Here is a 25,069-nt window from a genome sequence, read left to right as displayed (position 1 = left end):
CAGGATATTGCTGAGGTAAGCAGCAGGTAATGACAGGTGAAAAGGAGCTATAACAGCAAATATAACCAGCTTTGATTTTTTCTGTGACGACAGTGCAAGAAGGATTGAACTTAAAATAAGAATTATCGTCCACGACGCATTTCAATCGCGTGTCCTTGAAACAGTGATACTTCGATAAAAGCAGTAATGCAGAAACGTATCAGATATTCAAAATTGTTGACAACGCTGTTGGTAAAATTACATAGTGATAAGTTGGTACTTGGTTCTCAAATTTCTCGAAGAATATTGTGAAGTTATTTCGGTTTACTGCTCGTCACAATTATTTGTATAGGTTTGGCCATAAGTAAGGCAAATACATGATGAGTTGTCCAATTGTTACTACGCCACTGGGTAGAGCTAAAGGCGTCAAGCTTGCGAAAGCAAAATGCGACGAAGCGAAGGAAGTGTTTGCTTACCTCGGTTTGCCATTCGCGAAGCCACCTCTTGGCGAATTGCGGTTTAAGCCTCCACAAAAGTGAGTATTCCACATTATGTACTCTCAAGCATGGCGAAACGATTTGACATGTTAAAAAAAACGAGGTTTTTAATGTTAAAGTTTTACTAAGAGGTACCAGGATATATTTATTCCCATAATAAAATATCAACGGGTTGTTGTTCTGACGTGTATAAACACCCCATTATCTCTCTGTACAAATTTCAGTTTAGTTTTATTTTCCTTACAGCACATATTTTAATGTAACTTCTTCGCGCTAGCCTTTAAACTTAATACTGGTCATGAAGCTCGAAATATATTTGTGTAACTGCTTAGGGCTAACGCGTGGGATGGGGTATTGGATGCAACCAAGGCTCCTCCAGCTCCAATGCAAAACACTGTCTTCATTGACCGTCTGATGTCGTACATGCCTCTGCCCCTCGTATGCAACGAAGATTTAAAGAACATGAGTGAGGACTGTTTGTACCTCAATATTTACACCAATAACCCCAACAAGGAAGCAAAAATGCCGGTACGAGTAGAAATCTATTTTTACATAAACCGCGGCGTGGTAGCGACAAATAAAAGGATACCCTGCTCAGATTTGCTAAAACATTGGTTTCCTGTGTGTTATGTATAGTAATTTGGGGTTGGGCAGTAAAACAAATAATTGTGTGGTTAGTGTTACAAATTGCAAAAAATTAATACTGCAGACTTTCATTCAAGATAATCGAAGAAACATATCCAGTTATATATATATTTTAACTCTTTTTTTTGTTGATTTAATTTTTTCAATCAAATAATCCTGAACAACGGTATATGAAAATATTATATCGCTGTAAAAACCTTTTTACATTAACTAGTTACATGTTAACGTAGTTTCCAATTTCCAATACAAGGTTTTGTTCTGGATTTATGGGGGAGGGTTCAACATGGGTGCAGCTGTTGGCTACAACGGCCAAGTACTTAGTGGTCTACACGACGTGGTATTGGTTGTACCACAATATCGTGTCAATGTGTTTGGATTCTTTACAACAGGGAAAGACACGAAATGGCCGGGAAACATGGGATTGCTCGACCAAGTCATGGCACTGGAGTGAGCAAATTTGATTGCTTTGTTTTTTAGTGATTTCTTGTTACAAATATACATTACAAAATTACGTTGATTCAACGATTTGTTTCGCGGACAACAAACTGAATAACTGACTATAAAGAGTAACTAAATTTAATTTGTTTATCTGCAGGTGACCAATCGTCATATCACAACACTTTTACAGTTTACAGTTTACGTAATTGAAAACTAGTTTTTGTGCAGGTGGACACGTGATAACATTGCTTCGTTTGGTGGTGACCCAGACAATGTTACCATTTTTGGTGAAAGTGCAGGTTCAATTTCAGTGAGCATGCACGTGACTTCACCAATGTCACGTGGTTTGTTTCATCGCGCTATAAGTCACAGCGGGGTGGGAACAATGGCACGTAAGTATGGGCGTACAAAGCAATTTTGTTGCTGTGGCGAGCACTAGAGAGCAACATAAACTTCGTCAGTAAATTGATGTAATACATTACTGGTGCTGCCTTGTTTGATAACAACCAAAAAATAAATCTATGTAGAAATGGTGAAACATAACTTTGGGCAAAAACAAATATCTTGAGTTATGCAGGTGTTGGAATAAGTTTAAAATAAGTTTGTTTTTTATCTTCTAATGGACGTGGAATTTGATTTATTTCTGTTAGCCATGATGAAGCCAGATTTGTCGGTTGAAAGAAACCGAATTCTTGAGGAACTGGGAATAACTTGCACTGAACCTGACAAAATTATGTCTGAACTAAAAGCACTTGATGCAAATAAAATAGTGGAAGGTTTGGGGAAAGAGGTATAGCTTAGTTGTGCTAAATTCTGGTAAGTAATTACAAATTAATTTATGCTTCTCATCGTAGTTTGAAAAAAAGATGATGACGCCTACCATCGACGGGAAGTTTATTCCAAAACACACGTCTCAGCTGCTGCAGGAAGGCAACTTCAACCCTGTACAGTACGTTATTGGAGTGAACAATACTGAGGGATCAGGTGTACTCAGTTTATCACATCCAGAATCGTTCAAAACTGGCCTAGATGAGAAAACAGCACAGAACATCGTGAAAGAAATGTTTGCCCAATTCTTGCCGGTAGGAAAAAGTTAACGTAATTCCATTTTGTGAGTTTACAAAAGAGATTTAGCTGATTGCGCACATTAAAACATTTCAATATATGGGATTTTTATCAGCCTGAGAAGACGGAAGTGGTGACACGAGCAGTGATAGAATTCTATAACAAGGAGTTGGATGACGACAAATATAAGTGGAGTCGGATGATCGGCGGCATAACTGCAGACTCAATGTTTGCTGTTTCGTCTATTCAACAAGCATTGGCTCATTCTGGTGCGACATTTTTACTCTCCGTTTATATCATTACCGACAGCCAAAATACCTAAAAAAAAACTCAATTCACATTCTATCATGGTAATAATAGTATATTTATTGTTAACCTTTTCTTGTACAGCCGCTGGGCACGATACATATTTTTACTACATGACGCACCAAACCCGCTTGCATCATGATGACGCGTATTGCGGTGAAGTAAAACAGAAACCAGAGTTCTCTGAGGCTGACCACGCTGATGACGTAATGTTTACTTTTGGCTTTCCATTTGCAAACGGAAAGTTTACGTTTAACGCCAAATGGACCAACGATGAAATGGAACTCAGCAAAAAATGGATGAAGAGTCTTTGTCAGTTCGCTAAAACTGGGTAAGCACTTCTTTGATCGTTTTGTACTGCAAAATGTATACCCCAACTGTGTTTGCACACATTTTGCAAACACCAACATATTCAGGAGACATTTTCCGATGTTTGTAAATGTATTAAATTCTACTATATTTTTCGTTTGCCGTTTTTTGATAATGTTGTTGAGGAATCCAATCAGTAAAGGTATACTGGAATACTGCAGAGAGTTTCGACATTTAGTAAAAATCAATAGCCCTGTTTGCTTCCTTGATTACATAACACATAGCTACGTGTATTGCAACTTCTATAGAAACCCGAACTGTGATGGGGAAACCGAATGGCCGAAGTACGACTCAAAGACAAAGAAGCATCTTGTATTGAAATTGCCATATGATGTTGGATCAAATCTTCTAGAAAGCAGAGTCAAGTTTTGGTCGGAAACCTTTCCATCTTTGTTGAAATAATCTGTTCCGTATTGCAAATTCCCTGATTTCACGTTTAATTGCACTATTTTGAATAATTTTACGCCTTATCGTTAAAATACTTACCTACTTTTTTGCCTAATTTTTGGATATTTTATTTGCTTCCCTGTCACGTAACTGTTTTGTTTCAAAACCGCATGATTCTTTGTTGATTTGAAGATTTTACAATTCATATTATGGCCACTACTGTATTGACAATAGTTATTTCACAATTGTAGCAATCATTTGGATGTTTAACTAGGCCCTAAAAAGTAATACAAAATCCTATCCAGTGTCTATATGTTGAAAGCCTGTGGGTCGTATAATTTGATTCTAAGCCAATTAAAAATTACCATAATCACGCGGATGGTGTAAAACGCATGTTGTCACAGTAGGCAGGTTGTAACTAAACCCTCAGAATGTCCCCTTCAGAATAGCTGTACCACAGTGTAGAAGGACACAGTGGAGAGGGAACTATGAACGGTAGATATTTTGGAGTTTCAAAACTCGGCAAACCAAATAAATTTTAAAAGTAGCAGTTTGCAGTAATTTACCTGCGGCTACAGCAAGTGGAAGAATTACGCTACTGTGGGATCTTTAAATTTGACGGCATGGAATCCTCGATATAATGTTTTCAACGTCCTTGGTCAAAATTATACAACGTGTGTACAAAAGGAGAAGAACATAATACACACTCTTTAGGATTCTCCAATATACAGTATTGTTAGACCTCCAAACAGACATGTAACTTGTTCTCTGACGATCTTACTTATGGCTGAGTGCTGGAGTTTGCTTACCTGCAGTTTAGGTCTAGTTGCTTGCCCTATGTCAAACCCTGACTAGACAATAAAATCAAACCTGTTGCATGCAACATACGATTGATCACGTAACCCCGCTTTAAGGACTGTGCATTTCTATCATAATTACAAAAACTTGTTTGTAACAAAACTTGCCTTCAGGCAAGAAAAAACATTATGATTCCGCCATTGTCCCAAATAACTGTTTACTATAAAAGACAAGCAAAAATAATGCTAATGTATTGCTACTGAAATTAAATGGTCTTTCTTTTACTGTGCATTGCCGAATATTGTGATTGGTCGTGTGACTCCAGGTCTATAGGCTATAGGCCGTCAGTGCGGAGTAGCATGGGCGTTGGCCGGGGACACGCTAACTTCTTTTACATCTCTACTCACATCGCTTTTCTGTTGACGCTATGACTGCAGAGCAAATGCAAATCATTATTTTCTGGTTGGACGATTTTCTTCCGCGAAACACCCGACCAACAACCCATGGCAAATTCGATAGGATATTAATGATCACAGTTAAGTTTCCAACTAGTTTCACATTCAAAGTATGTCCTTTTACACTGTGTTACAGCTATTCTGAAGGAGACATTCTGAGGGTTTAGTTACAACCTGCCTACTATGACAACATGCGTTTTACACCAACCGCGTGATTATAGTAATTTTTATTTGACTTAGAATCAACTTATACGACCCACAGGCTTTTAACACATAGACACTGGATAGTATTTTGTATTGCTTTTTAGTGCCTAGTTAAACATGCAATTGATTGCTACAATTGTGAAATAACTATTGTCAATACAGTAGTAGCCATAATATGAATTGTAAAATCTTCAAATCAACAAAGAATCATGCGGTTTTGAAACAAAACAGTTACGTGACAGGAAAGCTTATATAATATTTGAAAATTGGGCAAAAAAATAGGTAAGCCTTTTAACGATAAGGCGTAAAATTATTCAAAATAGTGCAATTAAACGTGAAATCAGGGAATTTGCATACGGATCAGATTATTTCAACAAAGATGGAAAGGTTTCCGACCAAAACTTGACTCTGCTTTCTAGAAGATTCGATCCAACATCATATGGCAATTTAAATACAAGATGCTTCTTTGTCTTAGAGTCGTACTTCGGCCATTCAGTTTCCCCATCACAGTTCGGGTTTCTATAGAAGTTGCAATGCACGTAGCTGAGGGATATTGATTTTTACTAAATGTCGAAACTCTCTGCAGTATTCCAGCATACCTTTACTGATTGGATTCCTCAACACCATTATCAAAAAACAGCAAACGAAAAAAATAGTAGAATTTAATACATTTACAAACATCGGAAAATATCTCCTGAATATGTTGGTACTTGCGAAATGTGTGCAAACACAGTTGGGATATACATTTTGCAGTACAAAACGATCAAAGAAGTGCTTACCCAGTTTTAGCGAACTGACAAAGACTCTTCATCCATTTTTTGCTGAGTTCCATTTCATCGTTGGTCCATTTGGCGTTAAACGTAAACTTTCCGTTTGCAAATGGATAGCCAAAAGTAAACATTACGTCATCACCGTGGTCAGCCTCAGAGAACTCTGGTTTCTGTTTTACTTCACCGCAATACGCGTCATCATGATGCAAGCGGGTTTGATGCGTCATGTAGTAAAAATATGTATCGTGCCCAGCGGCTGTACAAGAAAAGGTTAACAATAAATATACAATTATTACCATGTTAGAATGTGAATTGAGTTTTTTTTTTTAAATGTCGCACCAGAATGAGCCAATGCTTGTTGAATAGACGAAACAGCAAACATTGAGTCTGCAGTTATGTCGCCGATCATCCGACTCCACTTATATTTGTCGTCATCCAACTCCTTGTTGTAGAAATCTATCACTGCTCGTGTCACCACTTCCGTCTTCTCAGGCTGAGAAAAAATCCCATATATTGAAATGTTCTAATGCGCGCAATCAGCTAAATCTCTTTTGTAAACTCACAAAATGGAATTACGTTAACTTTTTCCTACCGGCAACATTTGGGCAAACATTTCTTTCACGATGTTCTTTGCTGTTTTCTCATCTAGGCCAGTTTTGAACGATTCTGGATGTGATAAACTGAGTATACCTGATCCCTCAGTATTGTTCACTCCAATAACGTACTGCACAGGGTTGAAGTTGCCTTCCTGCAGCAGCTGAGACGTGTGTTTTGGAATAAACTTCCCGTCGATGGTAGGCGTCATCATCTTTTTTTCAAACTACGATGAGAAGTATAAATTAATTTGTAATTACAGAATTTAACACAACTAATCTATACCTCTTTTCCCAAACCTTCCACTATTTTATTTGCATCAAGTGCTTTTAGTTCAGACATAATTTTGTCAGGTTCAGTGCAAGTTATTCCCAGTTCCTCAAGAATTTGGTTTCTTTCAACCGACAAATCTGGCTTCATCATGGCTAACAGAAAAAAATCAAATTGCACGTCCATCAAAAGATAAAAAACAAACTTATTTTAAACTTATTCCAACACCTGAATGGCTCAAGATATTTGTTTTTTGCCCAAAGTTATGTTTCACCATTTCTACATAGATTTATTTTTTGGTTGTTTTCAAACAAGGCAGCACCAGTAAAGTATTACATAAATTTACTGACGAAGTTTATGTTGCTCTCTAGTGCTCGCCACAGCAACAAAATTGCTTTGTACGCCCATACTTACGTGCCATTGTTCCCACCCCGCTGTGACTTATTGCGCGATGAAACAAACCACGTGACATTGGTGAAGTCACGTGCATGCTCACTGAAATGGAACCTGCACTTTCACCAAAAATAGTAACATTGTCTGGGTCACCACCAAACGAAGCAATGTTATCACGTGTCCACCTGCAAAAAAACTAGTTTTTAATTACGTAAACTGTAAACTGTAAATGTGTTGTCATATCGTGATTGGTCACCTGCAGATAAACAAATTAAATTTAGTAACTCTTTATAGTCAGTTATTCAGTTTGTTGTCCGCGAAACAAATCGTTGAATCGACGTAAATTTGTAATGTATATTTGTAACAAGAAATCACTAAAAAACCAAGCAATCAAATTTGCTCACTCCAGTGCCATGACTTGGTCGAGCAATCCCATGTTTCCTGGCCATTTCGTATCTTTCCCGGTTGTAAAGAATCCAAATACATTAACACGATATTGCGGTACAACCAATACCACGTCGTGTAGACCACTAAGTACTTGGCCGTTGTAGCCCACGGCTGCACCCATGTTGAACGCTCCCCCATAAATCCAGAACAAAACCTTGTATTGGAAGTTGGAAACTACGTTAACATGTAACTAGTTCACGTAAAAAGGTTTTTACAGCGATATAATATGTTCATATATCGTTGTTCAGAATTATTTGATTGAAATAATTAAATCAACAAAAAAAAATTTAAACTATATATAGCTGGATGTGTTTCTTCGATTGTCTTGAATAAAAGTCTGCAGTATTAATTTCTTGCAATTTGTAACACTAACGACACAATTATTTGTTTTACTGCCCAACCCCAAATTACAACATGACACACAGAAAACGAATGTTTTAGCAAATTTGAGCAGGACATCCTTTTATTTGTCGCTACCACGCCGCGGTACATGTAAAAATAGATTTCTGCTCGTACCGGCATTTTTGCTTCCTTGTTGGGGTTATTGGTATAAATATTGAGGTACAAACAGTCCTCACTCATGTTCTTTAAATCTTCGTTGCATACGAGGGGCAGAGGCATGTACGACATCAGACGGTCAATAAAGACAGTGTTTTGCATTGGAGCTGGAGGAGCCTTGGTTGCTTCCAAGACGCCATCCCACCCGTTAGCCCTGAGCAGTTACTCAAATAAATTTCGAGCCTCGTGTCCAATATTGTGTTCAAAGGTTAGCGCGAAGAAAAGTTTTTTTAAAATTTGTGCTGTAAGGAAAAAACTAAACTAAAATTTGGACACAAAGATAATGGGGTGTTTATACACGTCAGATCAACAACAGGTTATTATTTTATTACGGGAATAAAAATATCCTTGTACCTGTTAGTAAAACTTTAACGTTAAAAACCTCGTTTAAGAGAACATAACGTGGAATACTCACTTTTGTGGGGGCTTAAACCGCAATTCGCCAAGTGGTGGCTTCGCGAATGGCAATCCGAGGTAAGCAAACACTTCCTTCGCTTCGTCGCATTTCGCTTTAGCAAGCGCGACGCCCTTAGTTCGACCCGATGGAGTACTAACTATAGGACAACTCATCATGTATTTGCCTTACTTATGGCCAAACCTAAACAAATAGTAGTGATGAGCAGTGAACCGAAATAACTTTACAATATTCTCGCAGTTGTGAATGCCTGCATTTCTTCCAGAACTTTTGAGAATTAAATAACAACTATCACTATGTCATTTTACCTACAATTTTGAATATCTGATACGTTTTTGCATTACTGCTTTTATCTAAGTATCACTGTTTTCAAGGACACGCGGTTGAAATGCGATGAGGAAGATATTTTATAATTTAAGTTCAATCCTTCCAAATCAAAGCTGATTGTTTTTGCTCTTGTAGCTCCTTTACACCTGTCATTACCTGCTTTACACCTATCATTAACTTCAGCAATATGTTCTGATCACATGCTCGATAGCCGAACGTAAATCATTAACGTGCGGATTTATATTTTGTCGTTCTCATCACAGAGCAAACAAAGAACTTGAAATCGCGATTCTGTGCTTTACCAGTCTCTGTGCGTTTAAAAGTACTAACAATTACTTGTTGCACATTTTTATATTTTTATGAAATTCAGTGGGTGACAGTGGGTACATAAAACTAACGATATAATCATTCCAATGAACAAAGGATAGTCAAAATTTCTGAGAATGTACACATGTTACTGTTCGACATTCGTTTGGTTTGTTTGGCAAATTATTTTTATCTCTTTCTATCTTTACTTTTTACGTCACCTTTGTGCTCACTCTTACTCAGCGTCTCTCGTCAATTTCGCGCACACGGGGTTAAATAAATATTTGTTAACCCAACGATTTTCTCATTTCAATGGAATACCTGGTTGCGTGGCAGACTTGTGACGCGCTGACTGGCTAAGTCCTGGCGACGAAAAGACTGCTTTAAAACCCGCCAATGGTCTTCCGTTGGGAAAAGTGTGACCACGTAGTTTAAGTGTAACGGAATGGCACAGGTCGGTTCTAGTTGTGTGTTTGAAATCATACAGTTCAAATTTTATTCTGAAATGAACGTAATTATTCTAACAAAGATGGAAAATTTCCGATTAAAACTTAATTCTACTTTCTAGAAGATTCGATCCAACATCATATGGCCATTTTAATACAAGATGCTTCTTTGTCTTAGAGTCGTACTTTGGCCATTCAGTTTCCACACCACAGTTTGGGTTACTACTGATGTTAAAAATGCACATATTTAGATATCACGTAAACACAGTTACAAAATATATATTTTAGATGTGTAACGACAAAATAACAACAAGTTACGTTAATATTGGTCAAACGTTTGCTCACCCAGTTTTGGAAAGTTGGCAAATGCTCTTCATCCATAATTTGGTAAGTTCCTTTTTATCTTTGCTGTATGTTGCATTGTTGTTGAACTTTTCGTTGATGAATGGATAACCGAAAGTGAAGAAAACGTCATCACCGTGATCTGCCTCACAAAACTCTTGTTTTTGTTTCATGGCATCAGCATAAACTTCATCATGGTGCATGCGCAGTTGTTGCGTCATGTAGCAAACGTATGTGTCTTGTCCAGCATCTGTAAAATGAAATTTTATGTTACTGCCGATACTATGCGTGTCCTTGTCACAACCAAACAATTACAAAATTAGAATGCTTCTAAAAAATAATTTATAAACACCCTTATTTCATTAAATACTTGCAAGAGGAACTAGCTTGCAAAAGTTGTCTCAGTTAGAGTTTAAGGTCTTGGAAAATTCACCCAAATGGGCCAATGCTTGATGAATGGAAGAGACAGCAATGTATGAGTCTGAATTTATGTTGTCCACCATCCGGCTCCATTTATATTTGTTTATGTTTTTACCAACTAAAAATTTGATATTTTATACCGATGCGAAATTAGATTTTGGAAACGATTCTTGGCGTTTTATAACCAAAGAATAAACCGGGTCACATTTGTGTATCTGTCAATATTACTAGACACGAATCAAAAACAACAGCCGCATTGCAAGCGTCATGAGTAATATTTCCCAAATGTAAATTAATCATAGGCTACATTTGGCAGTTTTTAGGAAAAGCGATTTGTTCTGCTTCGTCAATTGTTTCTCGCCGGCATTTTGGTTCCTTGTTGGAGTTAGTGGTGTAAACGTTGAGGTACATACAGTCCTCGCTCAGGTTTTTTAGGTCTTCGTTGTCCAAAGTAGGAAAAGGGTTGTACTACATAAGACTGTCACCAACATATCTATTTTGCATTGGTTCGGGTGGCGGTTTGGTTGCTTCCAATACACCGTTCCACTGACCCATTCTGCGTGGATTCTAAACAGTTTCTGCAGGCATAAATATCTCAAGCAGTTGAACATCACAGATCTAAAATTTAACATATTTTTAACATTTGTTAGTCTGACTTTTTGCTCAGGATTTATTCAATCGTCGTAATCTTGCCGAAAAAATTGGAAAGTTAAATGTATCGGTTTCTGTATATGTTGTAAAACCAGATATGCCACAAAACACAAAACATTTCACTTGATGTACGCAACGTAAGTTTTTGTGCTTAGTTTTTGCGCAAAATGATATTTTCCCACTTTGCGGAGGTTCGAACCGCAGATCTCCTACTGGAGGTTTTGCGTAAGGCAAACCGATGTAAGCAAACACCTGCTTCGCTTCATCGCATTAGGAATGAAATTTCGCTTTAGGAAGGGAGAATCCCTTCACTCTTCCCAGTGAAGTGCTCACGACGAGATTACAATCGTTCTCTTCGGCTTTTTTGAACGTTAGATATGCGACGGCAGAACCCATTGAAACATTCAACACTTACACACAAATGTACAACAAGTATGTACCTGACTGTTTGCACTGTGGGCTCTTCAAATATTTGACGTCATAGAACCCTCGATATAATGTTTTCAACTGCCACCTTGGTCAAAATTAGACCGCGTGTATGAAAAGGATTTCTACAATATACAGGATTGTTAGGCCTACGAATAGACATGTAACTTGTTCTCCGACGATCTTACTTATGATTGAGTACTGAAGTTTATTTACCTGCAGTTAAGGTCTAGTTGTTAACCCTATGTTAAACCCTGACTAGATCTGTCGCCGGGCAACATCTGATTTATCACGAAACCCCGCTTGATGGACGATTGCATTTCAATCATAATCACAAAAACTTTGTTCAAATTACTGTTTACTCAAAAACAAGCGAAATTCTGCTAAAGTATTGCTACTAAAATTAAATGGCCTTTCTTTTACTAAGCATTGCTGAATATTGTGACTAAAGTTTGTTGTAAAAATGCGAAAATCATAACAAACTAAAGCTTTATCTCAATTACCCAAAACACCCTAGTATTGCTTTTTATGGCCTAATATACATCCAATTGATTGCTACAATTGTGAAATAACTATTGTCAATACAGTAGTGACCATGGTATGAATTGTAAAATCTTCAAATCAACAAAGAATCATGCGGTTTTGAAACAAAACAGTTACGTGACAGGGAAGCGTATATAATATTTGAAAATTAGACAAAAAAGTAGGTAAGTATTTTAACGATAAGGCGAAAAATTATTCAAAATAGTGCAATTAAAAGTGAAATCAGGGAATTTGCAATACGGAACAGATTATTTCAACAAAGATGGGAAGGTTTCCGACCAAAACTTGACTCTGCTTTCTAGAAGATTCGATCCAACATCATATGGCCATTTAAATACAAGATGCTTCTTTGTCTTTGAGTCGTACTTCGGCCATTCGGTTTCCCCATTACAGTTCGGGTTTCTATAGAAGTTGCAATGCACGTAGCTGAGGGCTATTGATTTTTACTAAATGCCGAAACTCTTTGCATTATTCCAGCATATCTTTACTGATTGCATTCCTCAACACCATTATCAAAAAACGTCAAACGAAAAAAGTAGTAGAATTTAATACATTTACAAACATCGGAAAATATCTCCTGAATATGTTGGTACTTGCAAAATGTGTGCAAACACAGTTGGGGTATACATTTCGCAGTACATAACGATCAAGAAGTACTTACCCAGTTTTAGCGAACTGACAAAGACTCTTCATCCATTTTTTGCTGAGTTCCATTTCATCGTTGGTCCATTTGGCGTTAAACGTAAACTTTAGGTTTGCAAATGGAAAGCCAAAAGTAAACATTACGTCATCAGCGTGGTCAGCCTCAGAGAACTCTGGTTTCTGTTTTACTTCACCGCAATACGCGTCATCATGATGCAAGCGGGTTTGGTGCGTCATGTAGTAAAAATATGTATCGTGCCCAGCGGCTGTACAAGAAAAGTTTACCAATAAATATACAATTATTACCATGTTAGAATATGAATTTAGTTTTTTTTTGAGGGATTTTGGCTGTCGATAATGATATAATCGGAGAGCAAAAATGTCGCACCAGAATGAGCCAATGCTTGTTGAATAGACGAAACAGTAAAGTATAAGTCTGCGGTTATGTCACCGACCAACCGGCTCCACTTGTACTTGTCGTCATCCAACTCCTTGTTATAGAATTCTAGCACAGCTCGTGTCACCACGTCCGTCTTGTCAGGCTGAAAAATGAATCCCCAAACAATACAAATTTACTTAGTGGAATAGTTTGTATTTCTTATATTTCTTTTGGTTTTATTAATTGTTTGCAAACTCACAAAATGGACTTATGTTAAATATTTATCTACCGGCAACATTTGGGCAAACAATCCTTTCACGATGTTCTGTGCTGTTTTCTCATCTAGGCCAGTTTTGAACGATTCTGGATGTGATAAACTCATTACACCTGATCCCTCAGTATTGTTCACTCCAAAAATGTACTGCACAGGGTTAAAGTTGCCTTCCTGCAGCAGCTGAGACGTGTGTTTTGGAATAAACTTCCCGTCGATGGTAGGCGTCATCCTCTTTTTTTCAAACTATGATGAGAAGTTTAAATTAATTTGTAATTACTTACCGGAATTTAACACAACTAAGCTATACCTCTTTCCCCAAACATTCCACTATTTTATTTGCATCAAGTGCTTTTAGTTCAGACATAATATTGTCAGGTTCAGTGCAAGTTATTCCCAATTCCTCAAGAATTCGGTTCCTTTCAACCGACAAATCTGGCTTCATCAAGGCTAACAGAAAAAATCAACATACATTAGAAGATAAAAAACAAACTTATTTTAAACTTAACAGTTGACTGGCTCAAGATATTTATTTTTGCCAAAAGTCATATTTTAACCATTTCTACATAGTTTTATGTAATACTACAGGTTGTTATGACAATCATATTTTAGGATATTATTATCTTGATTTATGTACATTTGTTACACGTATGTTCTGACGCAGGTTATTTTCAAACACGATGAGAGAAATAAATTTGTTGTCAGAAGAGCATTTTGCCTTATAATATGCCTGGTCGCACTAGTAACGTTTTACATAAATTTACTGACGAAATTTATGTTGCTCTCCAGTGCTCGCCACGGCAACAAAATTAATTTTGTGTCCTCATACTTACCGGCCGTTGTTCCTACCCCGCTGTGACTTATTGCGCGATGAAACAAACCACATGACATTGGTGAAATCACGTGCATGCTCACTGAAATGGAACCTGCACTTACACCAAAAATGGTAACATTGTCTGGGTCACCACCAAACGAAGCAATGTTATCACGTGTCCACCTGCAAAAAAACTAGTTTTCAATTACGTAAACTGTAAACTGTAAAAGTGCTGCGATATCGCGAATGGTCACCTGCCGATAAACAAATTAAATTTAGTAACGATTTATAGTCAGTTATTCAGTTTGTTTTCCGCGAAACAAATGTAAATCAACGTAATTTTGTAATGTACATTTGTAACAAGAAATCACTAAAATCAAGGCAATCAAATTTGCTCACTCCAGTGCCATGACTTGGTCGAGCAATCCCATGTTTCCCGGCCATTTCGTGTCTTTCCCGGTTGTAAAGAATCCAAATACATTGACACGATATTGTGGTACAACCAACACAACGTCATGTAGACCACTGAGTACTTGACCGTTGTAGCCAACAGCTGCACCATTCCTGAACGCTCCCCCATAAATCCAGAACAAAACCTTGTATTGGAAATTGGAAACTACGTTAACATGTAACTAGTTCACGTAAAAAGGTTCGTACAACGAGACATTATTTTCATATACTATTGCTCAGAGATATTCGATTAAAAATATTAATTAACAAAAAACAGAGTTAAAATTTTACATAACTGGATGTGTTTCTTCGATAATCTTGAATGAAAATCTGCAGTATTAATTACTTGCAATTTGTAACACTAACCACACAGTTATTTGTTTTCCTGCCCAACCCCAAATTACTACATAACACACAGGAAGCGAATGTTTTGTTAGAACAGGGTAAAGTCATAATACTCCTTTTATTTGTCGCTACCACGCCGCGGTTTATGTAAAAATAGATTTCTGCTCGTACCGGCATTTTTGCTTCCTTGTTGGGGTTGTTGGTGTAAATATTGAGGTACAAGCAGTCCTCACTCATGTTCTTCAAATCTTCGTTGCATACGAGGGGCAGAGGCATGTACGACATCACACGGTCAATAAAGACAGTGTTTTGCATTGGAGCTGGAGGAGCCTTGGTTGCTTCCAATAACCCATCCCACGCCTTAGCCCTAAGCAGTTACACAAATAGATTTCGAGCTTCATGACCAGTATTAAGTTTAAAGACTAGCGCGAAGAAGTTATATTAAAATATGTGCTGTAAGGAAAAAAACTAAACTACAATTTGGACCCAAAGATAATTGGGTGTTTATACACGTCAGAACAATAACCCGTTGATATTTTATTATGGGTATAAATATATCCTTGTACCTCTTAGTAAAACTTTAACATTAAAAACCTCGTTTTTTTCAACATGTCAAATCGTTTCGCCATGCTTGAGAGTACATAACGTGGAATACTCACTTTTGTGGGGGCTTAAACCGCAATTCGCCAAGAGGTGGCTTCGCGAATGGCAAACCGAGGTAAGCAAACACTTCCTTCGCTTCGTCGCATTTCGCTTTCGCAAGCTTGACCCCCTTAGCTCTACCCAGTGGCGTAGTAACAATAGGACAACTCATCATGTATTTGCCTTACTTATAGCCTACCTAAACAAATAGTTGTGATGAGCAGAGAACCGAAATAACTTCACAATATTCTTCCATTTGTGAATGCCTGCATTTTTTCCAGAACATTTGAGAATCAAATAACAACTTATCACAATGTAATTTTACCAACAGCGTTGTCAACAATTTTGAATATCTACGTTTCTGCATTACTGCATTTGTCTAGGTATCACTGTTTTCAAGGACACGCGATTGAAATGCGATGTGGACGATAATTCTTATTTTGAGTTCAATCCTTCCTGCACTGTCGTCACAGAAAAAAATCAATCTGATTATTTTTGCTGTTGTAGCTCCTTTACATCTGTCAACACCTGCTGCACACCTCAGCAATATCTTGCGATTACATGCACGAGCCGAACGTAAATCAGTAACTTGTGGTGTTGTGTCTTCATATTGCTGATGGGTGCTATGAAGGATTATCGTGTCGTGCAACTTTTTGCTTTTAAATTCTCGTGGTTTATGGTATGCTCCTTTGACGTTTTTAGACACACTGTGCAGCACCTTTTTATTTTATTATATAACAATTGGCAACTTTTCCGCGTGACTCCCAAAACCTGGGTGTTAGCAGTAAGTCGTCAGTGCAGGAAAACCTGAGCAATTATCAAAGTTGGGGTTGGCGACCCCGTGTTATAGATGGAAATTTCAAACATTTTTGATCACGAAATTCCATCAATGCCTGCACATTGAAAGCAAATACCTTCAACCGACGATTATGTATATAGCGCTAATGGCACCTTGTCATGAATGTATAAGTATGCTCATCAAAACCATCACATTACTGCAGTATGTAAAGGAAAGAATAATTGTAATACCGATATGTGATATTGGGCAAGTTCTTGTGAATATAGCTTTGCTTTCAACGCGTGGTTTCGACTTATTTCGTAAGAATATTACATGCACGCCGGCATTGTTAATTATTTTTTTTGCAGCACTAGGCACTTTGAGTGATGTTAATGCATTGTTCGTCCCAGGATATCCAAACACACCCCTTATAAAGGATACCACAGTTTTTGTAGAGATATGAAGAATACTCTTGGGTAAAGTTAAGCATCAACGGGATGTGAAAGTATCATAAACATTTTTATTTCTTTGTGTGCGGTTGTTGGGATATTGCGTATCTTTGTTGGGTCTCGATTTTTTAACCGACACAATTATTTATTTAAATACTGCAATAATAATAAACAGTGAATAATAAACAGGGGAAATAGAAAGCTGTTCAGAAAAGAGTTTCTACATATTTTTACAAAATTAATGTTGTAAAGCAACTACAGTGTATATATATATATATTTATATGTAACGAGTACAGGGGATCGAAATTATACAGTTCATATTTTCTTCTGTAATGACACTCATTATTCCAACAAGGATGGAAAAGTTTCCGACCAAAACTTCATCCTACTTTCCAGAAGATTTGATCCAACATCATATGGCCATTTCAATACAAGATGTTTCTTTGTCTTTGAATCGTACTTTGGCCATTCAGTTTCTCCATCACAGTTCGGGTTACTATTGATGTCAGAAATGCACATATTTAGAGATCACGTAAACACAGTAACAAAATATGTATTTTAGATGTGTAAAATACCAACAAATTACGTTAAATTCGGTCAAACGTTTGCTCACCCAGTTTTGGCAAATTGGCAAATGCTCTTCATCCATAATTTGCTAAGATTCATTTCGTCTTTGCTGTATGTTGCATTGTTGTTGAACTTTCCGTTGATGAATGGATAACCGAAAGTGAAAAAAACGTCATCACCGTGATCTGCCTCACAAAACTCTGGTTTCTGTTTCATGCCACCAGCATAAGCCTGATCATGATGCATGCAGAGCTGTTGCGTCATGTAGTAAACGTATGTGTCGTTTCCAGCATCTGTAAAATGAAATTTTATGTTACTAGCGGTACTTATGTGTGTCCTTGTCACAACCAAACAAATATTGTGCAAGCTGCATACAGACAGCCAATGTTTCGACCCATACGGTCTCATTAGTGCAGCTGGTATGCTTGGCCGCTTGGTCGGCAAGGTCGTTTGATAGTCACAAGCTGCATTGATGAGACTTTATAGGTCGAAAAATTGGCTGTCTGTATGCGGCTTACACAATTCATATTATTGGCTCCACTTTGCTTATCATTTAGTTACAAAATTATATTGCAGATATCAAAAAAAAAGGTCTATAAACATCCTTATTTCATGAAATATTTGTAAGAGGAACTAGCGAAAGTTGCCTTAGCCAAAGTTTAAGGTACTGGGAATTGTCACCAGAATGAGCCAATGCTTGTTGAATGGAAGGGACTGCAAAGTATGAGTCTGAATTTATGCTTGCCACCACCCGGCTCCACTTGTATTTGTCGTCATCCAACTCCTTGTTATAGAAATCCATCACAGCTTGTGTCACTGCTTCCGTCTTCTCAGGCTGAAAAATGAATCCCCAAAGATAACAAAGTTACTTAGTGGAATCACTGTTTGGGTTGACTTTTCCGCCTTTTTGGCCTTCAAATACAGAGGATTCCGTAAATTTTACATATTGAAAGCGGCATGTAAGTAAGTGTAGAATATTAATTTCGTTGTATGTACATGATATTTTGTAGCGTACTTAACTAGTGTTGTTAGTATATTTCGTGGTCAAATGTATTGTTATAAGGTATAAAGCACGAGATAATAAAATCAATTTTTTTCCAAAAAAGAACGTTGTCTGGTGGCTGCCACAATGTAGCGAGGTTTGCTGGAGCTGCATGACAGCTGCACAATCCAAATTGGTGAGTATCCCCTATAAATTGCTAAATCTTTGGACGAGGCGATGTAGATCCACGGTTTGCTTACCGGCAAAAATTCGGCCAACATTCCTTGTACGGTGTCCTTTGCTGTTTTCTCATCTAGGCCAGTTTGGAACGATTCTGGAAATTCTGAACCGAATAAACCCGACGCCTCGGTATTATTCAATCCTATGATGTACTGCACTGGGTTGAAGTTTCCTTCCTGTAGAAGTTCTGTTGTGTGTTTTGGGATGAACATTCCATCAATAGTAGGAACCATCATGGTCTTTTGTGGCTGAAATGTAGAATAACAAGGAATATAAACCAAACGGAAACGCCAACAATTAAGTATACTGAAATGGGAGCAGCATTTAGAAGAAACATTTGCAAAATGAAAGAGCAGCGATTGGCAAATTTTTAAAAAGTGAACTTACATTTTCGTCCAAAACTTTCACAATTTTCTTGGCATCAACTGCTTTTAGTTCTTTTAAAATTTTCTCTGGCTCAGTGGAGGTAATACCCAGTGCTTCAAGAATTAGATTTCTTTCAAGCGACATGTCTGGCTTCATCATGGCTATAAACAGTCATGTAGAAACAGTATTACAAATTTATAGCCCGGAACCCCAAAAAATGAATTGCATTTTTCATTGCAAAAACTTACACAAAATAAAATTTCGGTTATATTAGATCTAACAATACACTTTGAAGTGTAAATAAATATCGGCTTAGACCTATTGTATCAAAATTGTTTCGCAGTGTTCAATTTGACCTCGGTGATCAATTCCAACAAATATACACGTACTCACATTCCATTGTCGCAACACCACTGTGGCTAATTGCGCGGTGAAACAAACCACGTGACATTGGTGAGGTCACGTGCATACTCACTGAAATGGAACCGGAACTTTCACCAAAAATGGTAACATTGTCGGGGTCACCACCAAACGAGGCAATGTTATCGCGTGTCCACCTACAAAAAATATTAAATTAGTGCAAAGCAAAACTACAACTTCCATTGACTCAATGCTACTTACTCCAACGCCATGACTTGGTCTAGCATTCCCATGTTTCCCGGCCATTTCGTGTCCTTCCCGGTTGTAAAAAATCCAAATACATTGACTCGATATTGCGGTACGACCAATACAACATCGTGTAGACCACAAAGTACTTGGCCGTTGTAACCTATCGCTCCACCCATGTTGAATGCGCCTCCAAAAATCCAAAACAGGACCTTTAACATAGTACCACGATTTCATAGATGTTTGATTTTGTTCCGACAAAGGTTGTCACACAAAACTCGCCACGGGGAAATCTTAGAAATAAGGACCATGCTTATAGGCAATAATGCCTGAAGCTCAGGTCGTAAAAACATGTTTGTAATTTCGTACCGGCATTTTGGCCTTCTTTTTCGGGTTAGTGGTGTAAACGTTAAGGTACAAACAGTCCTCGCTCATGTTTTCAGTGTCTTCGTTGCATACGAGAGGCACAGACCAGTATTCCAGCATTTCCTTGCCATACAAAGTGCTTTGCACTGGTTCTGCAGGGGTCTTGGTCGCGTCCAATACTCCATCCCACGGGTTAGTCCTGCGCAATTACGATTAACAATTATGTATCGTGCTCAACTCGTTCATTGGAGCGCAAATAACTTTGAAGGCAAAATTCTTGACAGAAGTCACTTTCACGAACTTATCATTACCAAACACCCATATACAACACGGAGAACCTACCTTTGTGGAGGCTCGAACCGCAATTCGCCGAGAGGTGGCTTCGCAAATGGCAAACCCATGTAAGCAAACACTTGCTTCGCTTCATCGCATTTTGCTTTCTCAAGCGCGACGCCTTTTACTCTACCCAGTGAAGTGCTCACGACGAGATTACTATCTTCCTCTTTGGCTTTTTTGGACGTTAGATATGCGACGGCAGAACCCATTGTCACATTCAACACTTACACACAAATATAGAAGTATACTTAGCTTACGATACAAAAGTTCCAAAAAACACAGTGAAAGAGTAACAGTTGTATCGGTTGCACACATAATTTCATGTTTCGTTCATAAGGTGGTTGTTGCAATCAATTCGGTTAAAGCTACGATTCCACTTTCACTTAGTGTTTCCCAAGGGGTTTGTTCTGCAAACACCGACGAGCGTTATTATAACAATGTTCTCTCAATAAAATAAGGGCATTAAAGCTTTTTTCTTCCTTATTTCCACAAGTTTTGCACACTTTTCACTAGTTTGCTACTAACGCTTTGTATTCTCGTGTTTGACTGATGGCAAGCTCGTAAAAGGAGCTAAATATTATCACGGATTCAGTGACTGCCTTTCTCTGTACAGTGTAAACAGCGTACCCCATTCAAAATAAAACAATAGAAATTGCTCCGCGAACCCGTGCTTGAGAACAATACGTCCAAAATTAGGTTCGCATATTTACTGTCCGCTTAGAAACTGACAGCTGAGGAATAATAAAAAAAAAACTACCAAAATATGTCGCTGCAAAGGTATATCTGATACCATTATATGCTACAATCTGTCCAACGGAATGCTGACAGCCATAAGTCCTGTTGTACAAATAATTTCGCTGTTTTTAGGTATAATATACACGATTCTTTTGCGAGGGCTGGGTATACAAAAGCTCCAAAAGTAAATACTTGCCGTACCTTTAACTACGCGTTTACGACTGCAGTAAGCAACGCATTGGAGCGGTGATTTATGCTACTTGATGCCTTTCTCGTGTTCAAACACAGGACAAAGACCGGTACGTACGAATGTAGTGATTACGCATGGAAGCTGAGTAACCTAATTCAAGGTGTGCCGAAAAATTGTGATTATTACAAATTATTACAAACAACCTAATATTGAAAACCGCAGACCAGTTTGTCAAAATTTTAATAATTTCGCGTGCTGACCCATGTCCAGCACCAAATTATATTGGCCTAATTTTTCTCTATCGAGTTTAATGCATAAATTCAAGTAATTTCCAGACATTCAGGCACTTTTTATTTTTTATTTCCAACCTAACACGATCCAGGTCGCGTGGAAATGGATTAGAGTTTCAACTTGTAAATCACCTGGAGTGATATGAAATAACATCTCGCGTGCCCAACTTGCCACGTGTGCTGTGTTTCCAAACCCTGACCTGCTTTATACAAATACTGTGACCTGACAGTACAGAAAGTACAAACAACAATCCTTTTTTGGTTAAAATCCAATACATTTTGGATTTTGTGCATTGCTAAACGAATCAAGTATCAGGCACAGTGTCCAAACCTGAGAACAAGCGTTGATATTCAGAGGCAAGGTTTGATTGATTTTTTTCGCTTTGAGATTCTAACCAACTTTATCCACGGCACCAATGACAATTATGTTTTCTACTAAATATATATGTGTTGGTCCGGTGATGTCCATTGTCACAATAGCCATGCAATTTCGTATACGTGAATGAAAATGTTTAGTTGGTTTTACTATGGTTCAAACCATTTAAATTTTCAACCAATTTTAGTAGTCTATGATAAATTCATGGCTACCAGATACAAGTACATTGCATATCAAGACATTACACAGCACGAAGGCGAATCTATTGAAACCATTGCAGAAATATGATTTAATGCATACAGGCATCAGCAAGAAAATGCAATTAAAGAATATGCTTTGTACATAAATTAGGATAAATGTATAAAATTAAAAAAAAATAGGTAGCTACATGTAATTGGAGAGGTAAGGGAATGTGAAAAAGTAAAATTCATTTCAATAACGACGGAAAAGTTTCCGACCAAAACTTCATTCTGCTTTCTAGAAGATTTGATCCACCATCATATGGCCATTTCAACACAAGATGCTTCTTTGTCTTTGAATCGTACTTTGGCCATTCAGTTTCTCCATCACAGTTCGGGTTTCTTAACGTAATATATCTCACCTTTAAACATGCTTTTTAAATAGGCAAAAAGAGTTGCGTAATCCATTAATCTCTTTTTATGAAATAAATACAACCTATCACTTACCCAGTTTTTGCGAACTGACAAATGCTCCTCATCCACCTTTTGCTCATTTCCTCTTCCTCATGGGTCCATTTTATATCATGCGTAAACTTTCCATTGGTCAAAGGAAACCCGAAAGTATAGTAAACATCATCACCGTGGTCAGCCTCACAAAACTCTGCCTTATCTTTAATTCCACCAGAATAAGCGTCGTCATGATGCATGCGAGTTTGTTGGGTCATGTAGTAAAAGTAAGTGTCGTGGCCGGAATCTGCAACAAGGATAAAATCGTGCATTTTTGAGTAAATTAACCACTTGAGGTTGCCAAATCGCCGTTATTTATCATATTTACATTTCAAGACGGGAGAATGCCTACACCGGCAAAAGCGCCCGTAGCAAAGAGAGGAAACTTGATCGGCCTTTGTGACCAAGATAAAACCAAGTATGGCAAATAATATTTAAATACATAGATATATAGATATGTTACACAATTCAACAAAAATAACGTTGCAATCTTTAAAGTTACATACCCGAATGGGCCAATGCCTGTTGCACTGAAGACGCCACAAACGCTGAGTCCTCTATCACACTTGATACAACCTTACTCCACTTGTATTTGTCTTCGGCTATCTCCTTGCTGTAGAAATCAAACACTACCTCGGCTTTATCTCCCTAAACGTGAACATTTATTTGTTAGATTTTAACAAGATATTAATATAGTTTCAGCATAATTAGCAAGTCATATGGTGTTGCCAGATATATTTTAATTTATGAGCTTGTGACCTTTCGGTACAATTAAAAGTTGATCACGGACGTTTTGCTTGCAATACAAAAGGATTCATGCTCCAGGCTCCAGGCGAAACGTAAGTAGAATGAAGTCAACGTTCAATTGCGCCAAATTAATAATAGAAAGATTTAATCAACAAAAAACGTTTCCTGCTTAATTGCGATCAAACATTTTTCACCATATAATATGTTTTTTAATAGCTGTTAACATATTTACTGTACACTGTTTAAGTCTCTTATAAACAAATGGTTTTTGATTTAATTACAAACATATTGTAAAAGATTGCCACCAGATTGAGAAGTGCATGTATTTAAATGCGTTAAAGTTTACATTACCGGCAAAACATGAGCAAACATTCCGTTCACGATTTTTCTGGCTGTTTCCCTGTCAAAGCCGGTGCGAAATGTTTCGGGATGTGAGACACTAAGTACACCCGCCCCTTCAGTGTTGTTTACTCCTATGATATACTGGACGGGATTGAATTTGCCCTCCTGCAATAGTTGTGTTGTGTGCTTGGGGATGAATTTTCCATCAATAGTAGGCACCATCATTTTCCGGTAAGTCTGAAAAAGATGAGTTCATCAACAGGACTTCTCAATAAATTACCAACTACTTCTTTCTTGGTTGTTTCAAACGAAAGTATTTACTTCTTTTTCCAAACACTCTAAGATTTTCTTGGCATCAAGTGCTTTGAGTTCGTTCATAATTTCCTCAGGCTGCTTTGAGTCTATTCCCAAGTCGTCAAGGATTATGGATCTTACATCTGATTGGTCTTCTTTCAACAAAGCTAAAAATATATGTTAAAAACGATCGTGTTGTGATTTGCCTTTTATCATCTTACATGCTGATGTTCCCACTCCGCTGTGACTTATTGCGCGGTGAAACAGACCACGTGACATGGGTGAAGTCACGTGCATACTCACTGCAATGGAACCGGCACTTTCACCAAACATCGTAACGTTTTTTGGGTCACCGCCGAAAGAAGCGATATTATCTCGAGTCCACCTACGCAAAACGATTGAGCCACATATATGGGTATATTTGGACATGAAAAGAATATTTTTTCTATTGTAGTGCTTGTACGCCAACCCGCTGGTGCAGAGTGATTAAATATATCAGAACACAATGGGAAATGTATCAGGAAATGAATGAAGAATTACGAATCATCCAACATTCTACTAACTCGAGTGCCATGACTTGGTCGAGCAATCCCATGTTTCCCGGCCAATTCGTGTCCTTCCCAGTTGTAAAAAATCCAAACACATTGACCCGATATTGCGGTACAACCAATACCACGTCATTCAATCCACAAAGTGCTTGTCCGTTGAATCCTATAGGACCGCCCATAATGAAGCCCCCTCCGTATATCCAGAACAAGACCTAAAAAAATGCACAATTTGTTCACACATTTTTTTTCTGTATAAGAAAGCCAAAGCTAATACGCTGTTGATCATTTTACGTAAGTTAGTAGACGTTTTGAACTTTAACTGGATTCATGATTGGTACTACAATGAACTGCATGCAGTCTATTACCTTGCGTAAAATGATCAAAAGCATATTATCCCGTTATATTATGATATTTCAACCAAATTCAACAATTCGAGATAAAAAAATTATTTCTACCATAAAAAACAGATACCCAAATCAACACAGTTGGTAAAAAACGAGCAAACTGGTCGTATTTACCGGCATTTTTGCTTCCTTGTTGGGGTTAGTGGTGTAGACGTTGAGGTACAAACAGTCT

At 37.7% G+C, this 25,069-nt stretch overlaps 5 protein-coding genes across 6 annotated transcripts in view; 1 reads left to right on the top strand and 4 right to left on the bottom strand.

The window, feature by feature from the left end:
- The first annotated feature begins 356 nt into the window (after positions 1-356).
- Positions 357-3,701, top strand: LOC145889436 (pyrethroid hydrolase Ces2e-like). The gene is made up of 9 exons (XM_082980392.1): positions 357-514; positions 809-1,004; positions 1,372-1,568; positions 1,788-1,951; positions 2,210-2,349; positions 2,414-2,641; positions 2,740-2,893; positions 3,015-3,261; positions 3,548-3,701. Exons 1-9 carry the CDS (start codon positions 357-359, stop codon positions 3,699-3,701), a joined length of 1,638 nt encoding a protein of 545 aa, XP_082836518.1.
- Positions 3,702-5,421: 1,720 nt separating this feature from the next.
- Positions 5,422-8,760, bottom strand: LOC145889359 (pyrethroid hydrolase Ces2e-like). 2 transcript variants are annotated; one of them, XM_082980303.1, is made up of 9 exons: positions 8,591-8,760; positions 8,134-8,329; positions 7,575-7,771; positions 7,192-7,355; positions 6,793-6,932; positions 6,506-6,733; positions 6,253-6,406; positions 5,923-6,169; positions 5,422-5,662 (listed from the first exon to the last, which is right to left on the bottom strand). In XM_082980303.1, exons 1-9 carry the CDS (start codon positions 8,746-8,748, stop codon positions 5,509-5,511), a joined length of 1,638 nt encoding a protein of 545 aa, XP_082836429.1. In that variant the 5' UTR covers positions 8,749-8,760; the 3' UTR covers positions 5,422-5,508. The 2 variants fall into 2 exon arrangements, with proteins under 2 accessions (XP_082836429.1, XP_082836430.1); XM_082980304.1 differs by having other exon boundaries at positions 7,575-7,791; positions 8,196-8,329.
- A 3,539-nt stretch (positions 8,761-12,299) lies between these two features.
- Positions 12,300-15,769, bottom strand: LOC145889758 (pyrethroid hydrolase Ces2e-like). Its single transcript, XM_082980789.1, has 9 exons — positions 15,612-15,769; positions 15,124-15,319; positions 14,557-14,753; positions 14,177-14,340; positions 13,654-13,793; positions 13,362-13,589; positions 13,082-13,235; positions 12,713-12,959; positions 12,300-12,453 (listed from the first exon to the last, which is right to left on the bottom strand). Exons 1-9 carry the CDS (start codon positions 15,767-15,769, stop codon positions 12,300-12,302), a joined length of 1,638 nt encoding a protein of 545 aa, XP_082836915.1.
- A 1,183-nt stretch (positions 15,770-16,952) lies between these two features.
- On the bottom strand, positions 16,953-20,532 carry LOC145888451 (carboxylesterase 1C-like). Its single transcript, XM_082979199.1, has 9 exons — positions 20,292-20,532; positions 19,953-20,148; positions 19,599-19,795; positions 19,371-19,534; positions 18,999-19,138; positions 18,632-18,859; positions 18,071-18,224; positions 17,436-17,682; positions 16,953-17,318 (listed from the first exon to the last, which is right to left on the bottom strand). The coding sequence occupies exons 1-9, from the start codon at positions 20,492-20,494 to the stop codon at positions 17,165-17,167; spliced, it is 1,683 nt and encodes a 560-aa protein (XP_082835325.1). The 5' UTR covers positions 20,495-20,532; the 3' UTR covers positions 16,953-17,164.
- A 1,729-nt stretch (positions 20,533-22,261) lies between these two features.
- Positions 22,262-25,069, bottom strand: part of LOC145890176 (uncharacterized) — a 7,824-nt gene continuing 5,016 nt past the window's right edge. The window contains exons 12-19 of the mRNA XM_082981207.1: positions 25,012-25,069; positions 24,509-24,705; positions 24,167-24,330; positions 23,973-24,112; positions 23,661-23,888; positions 23,069-23,210; positions 22,563-22,809; positions 22,262-22,457 (exon numbers count right to left, since the gene is read on the bottom strand). The exon at positions 25,012-25,069 is cut by the window's right edge and continues 138 nt beyond it. Coding sequence (XP_082837333.1) covers positions 22,304-22,457; positions 22,563-22,809; positions 23,069-23,210; positions 23,661-23,888; positions 23,973-24,112; positions 24,167-24,330; positions 24,509-24,705; positions 25,012-25,069 — 1,330 coding nt within the window. The 3' untranslated portion in view covers positions 22,262-22,303. The remainder of the gene's footprint in view (positions 22,458-22,562; positions 22,810-23,068; positions 23,211-23,660; positions 23,889-23,972; positions 24,113-24,166; positions 24,331-24,508; positions 24,706-25,011) is intronic.

Source organism: Ascidia mentula, chromosome 2, assembly GCF_947561715.1.
Source record: "Ascidia mentula chromosome 2, kaAscMent1.1, whole genome shotgun sequence".
Classification (NCBI taxonomy): Eukaryota; Metazoa; Chordata; class Ascidiacea; order Phlebobranchia; family Ascidiidae; genus Ascidia; species Ascidia mentula.
The sequence above is the reverse complement of the archived record's forward strand: the minus strand, read 5'-3'. Positions and strand labels throughout refer to the sequence as shown.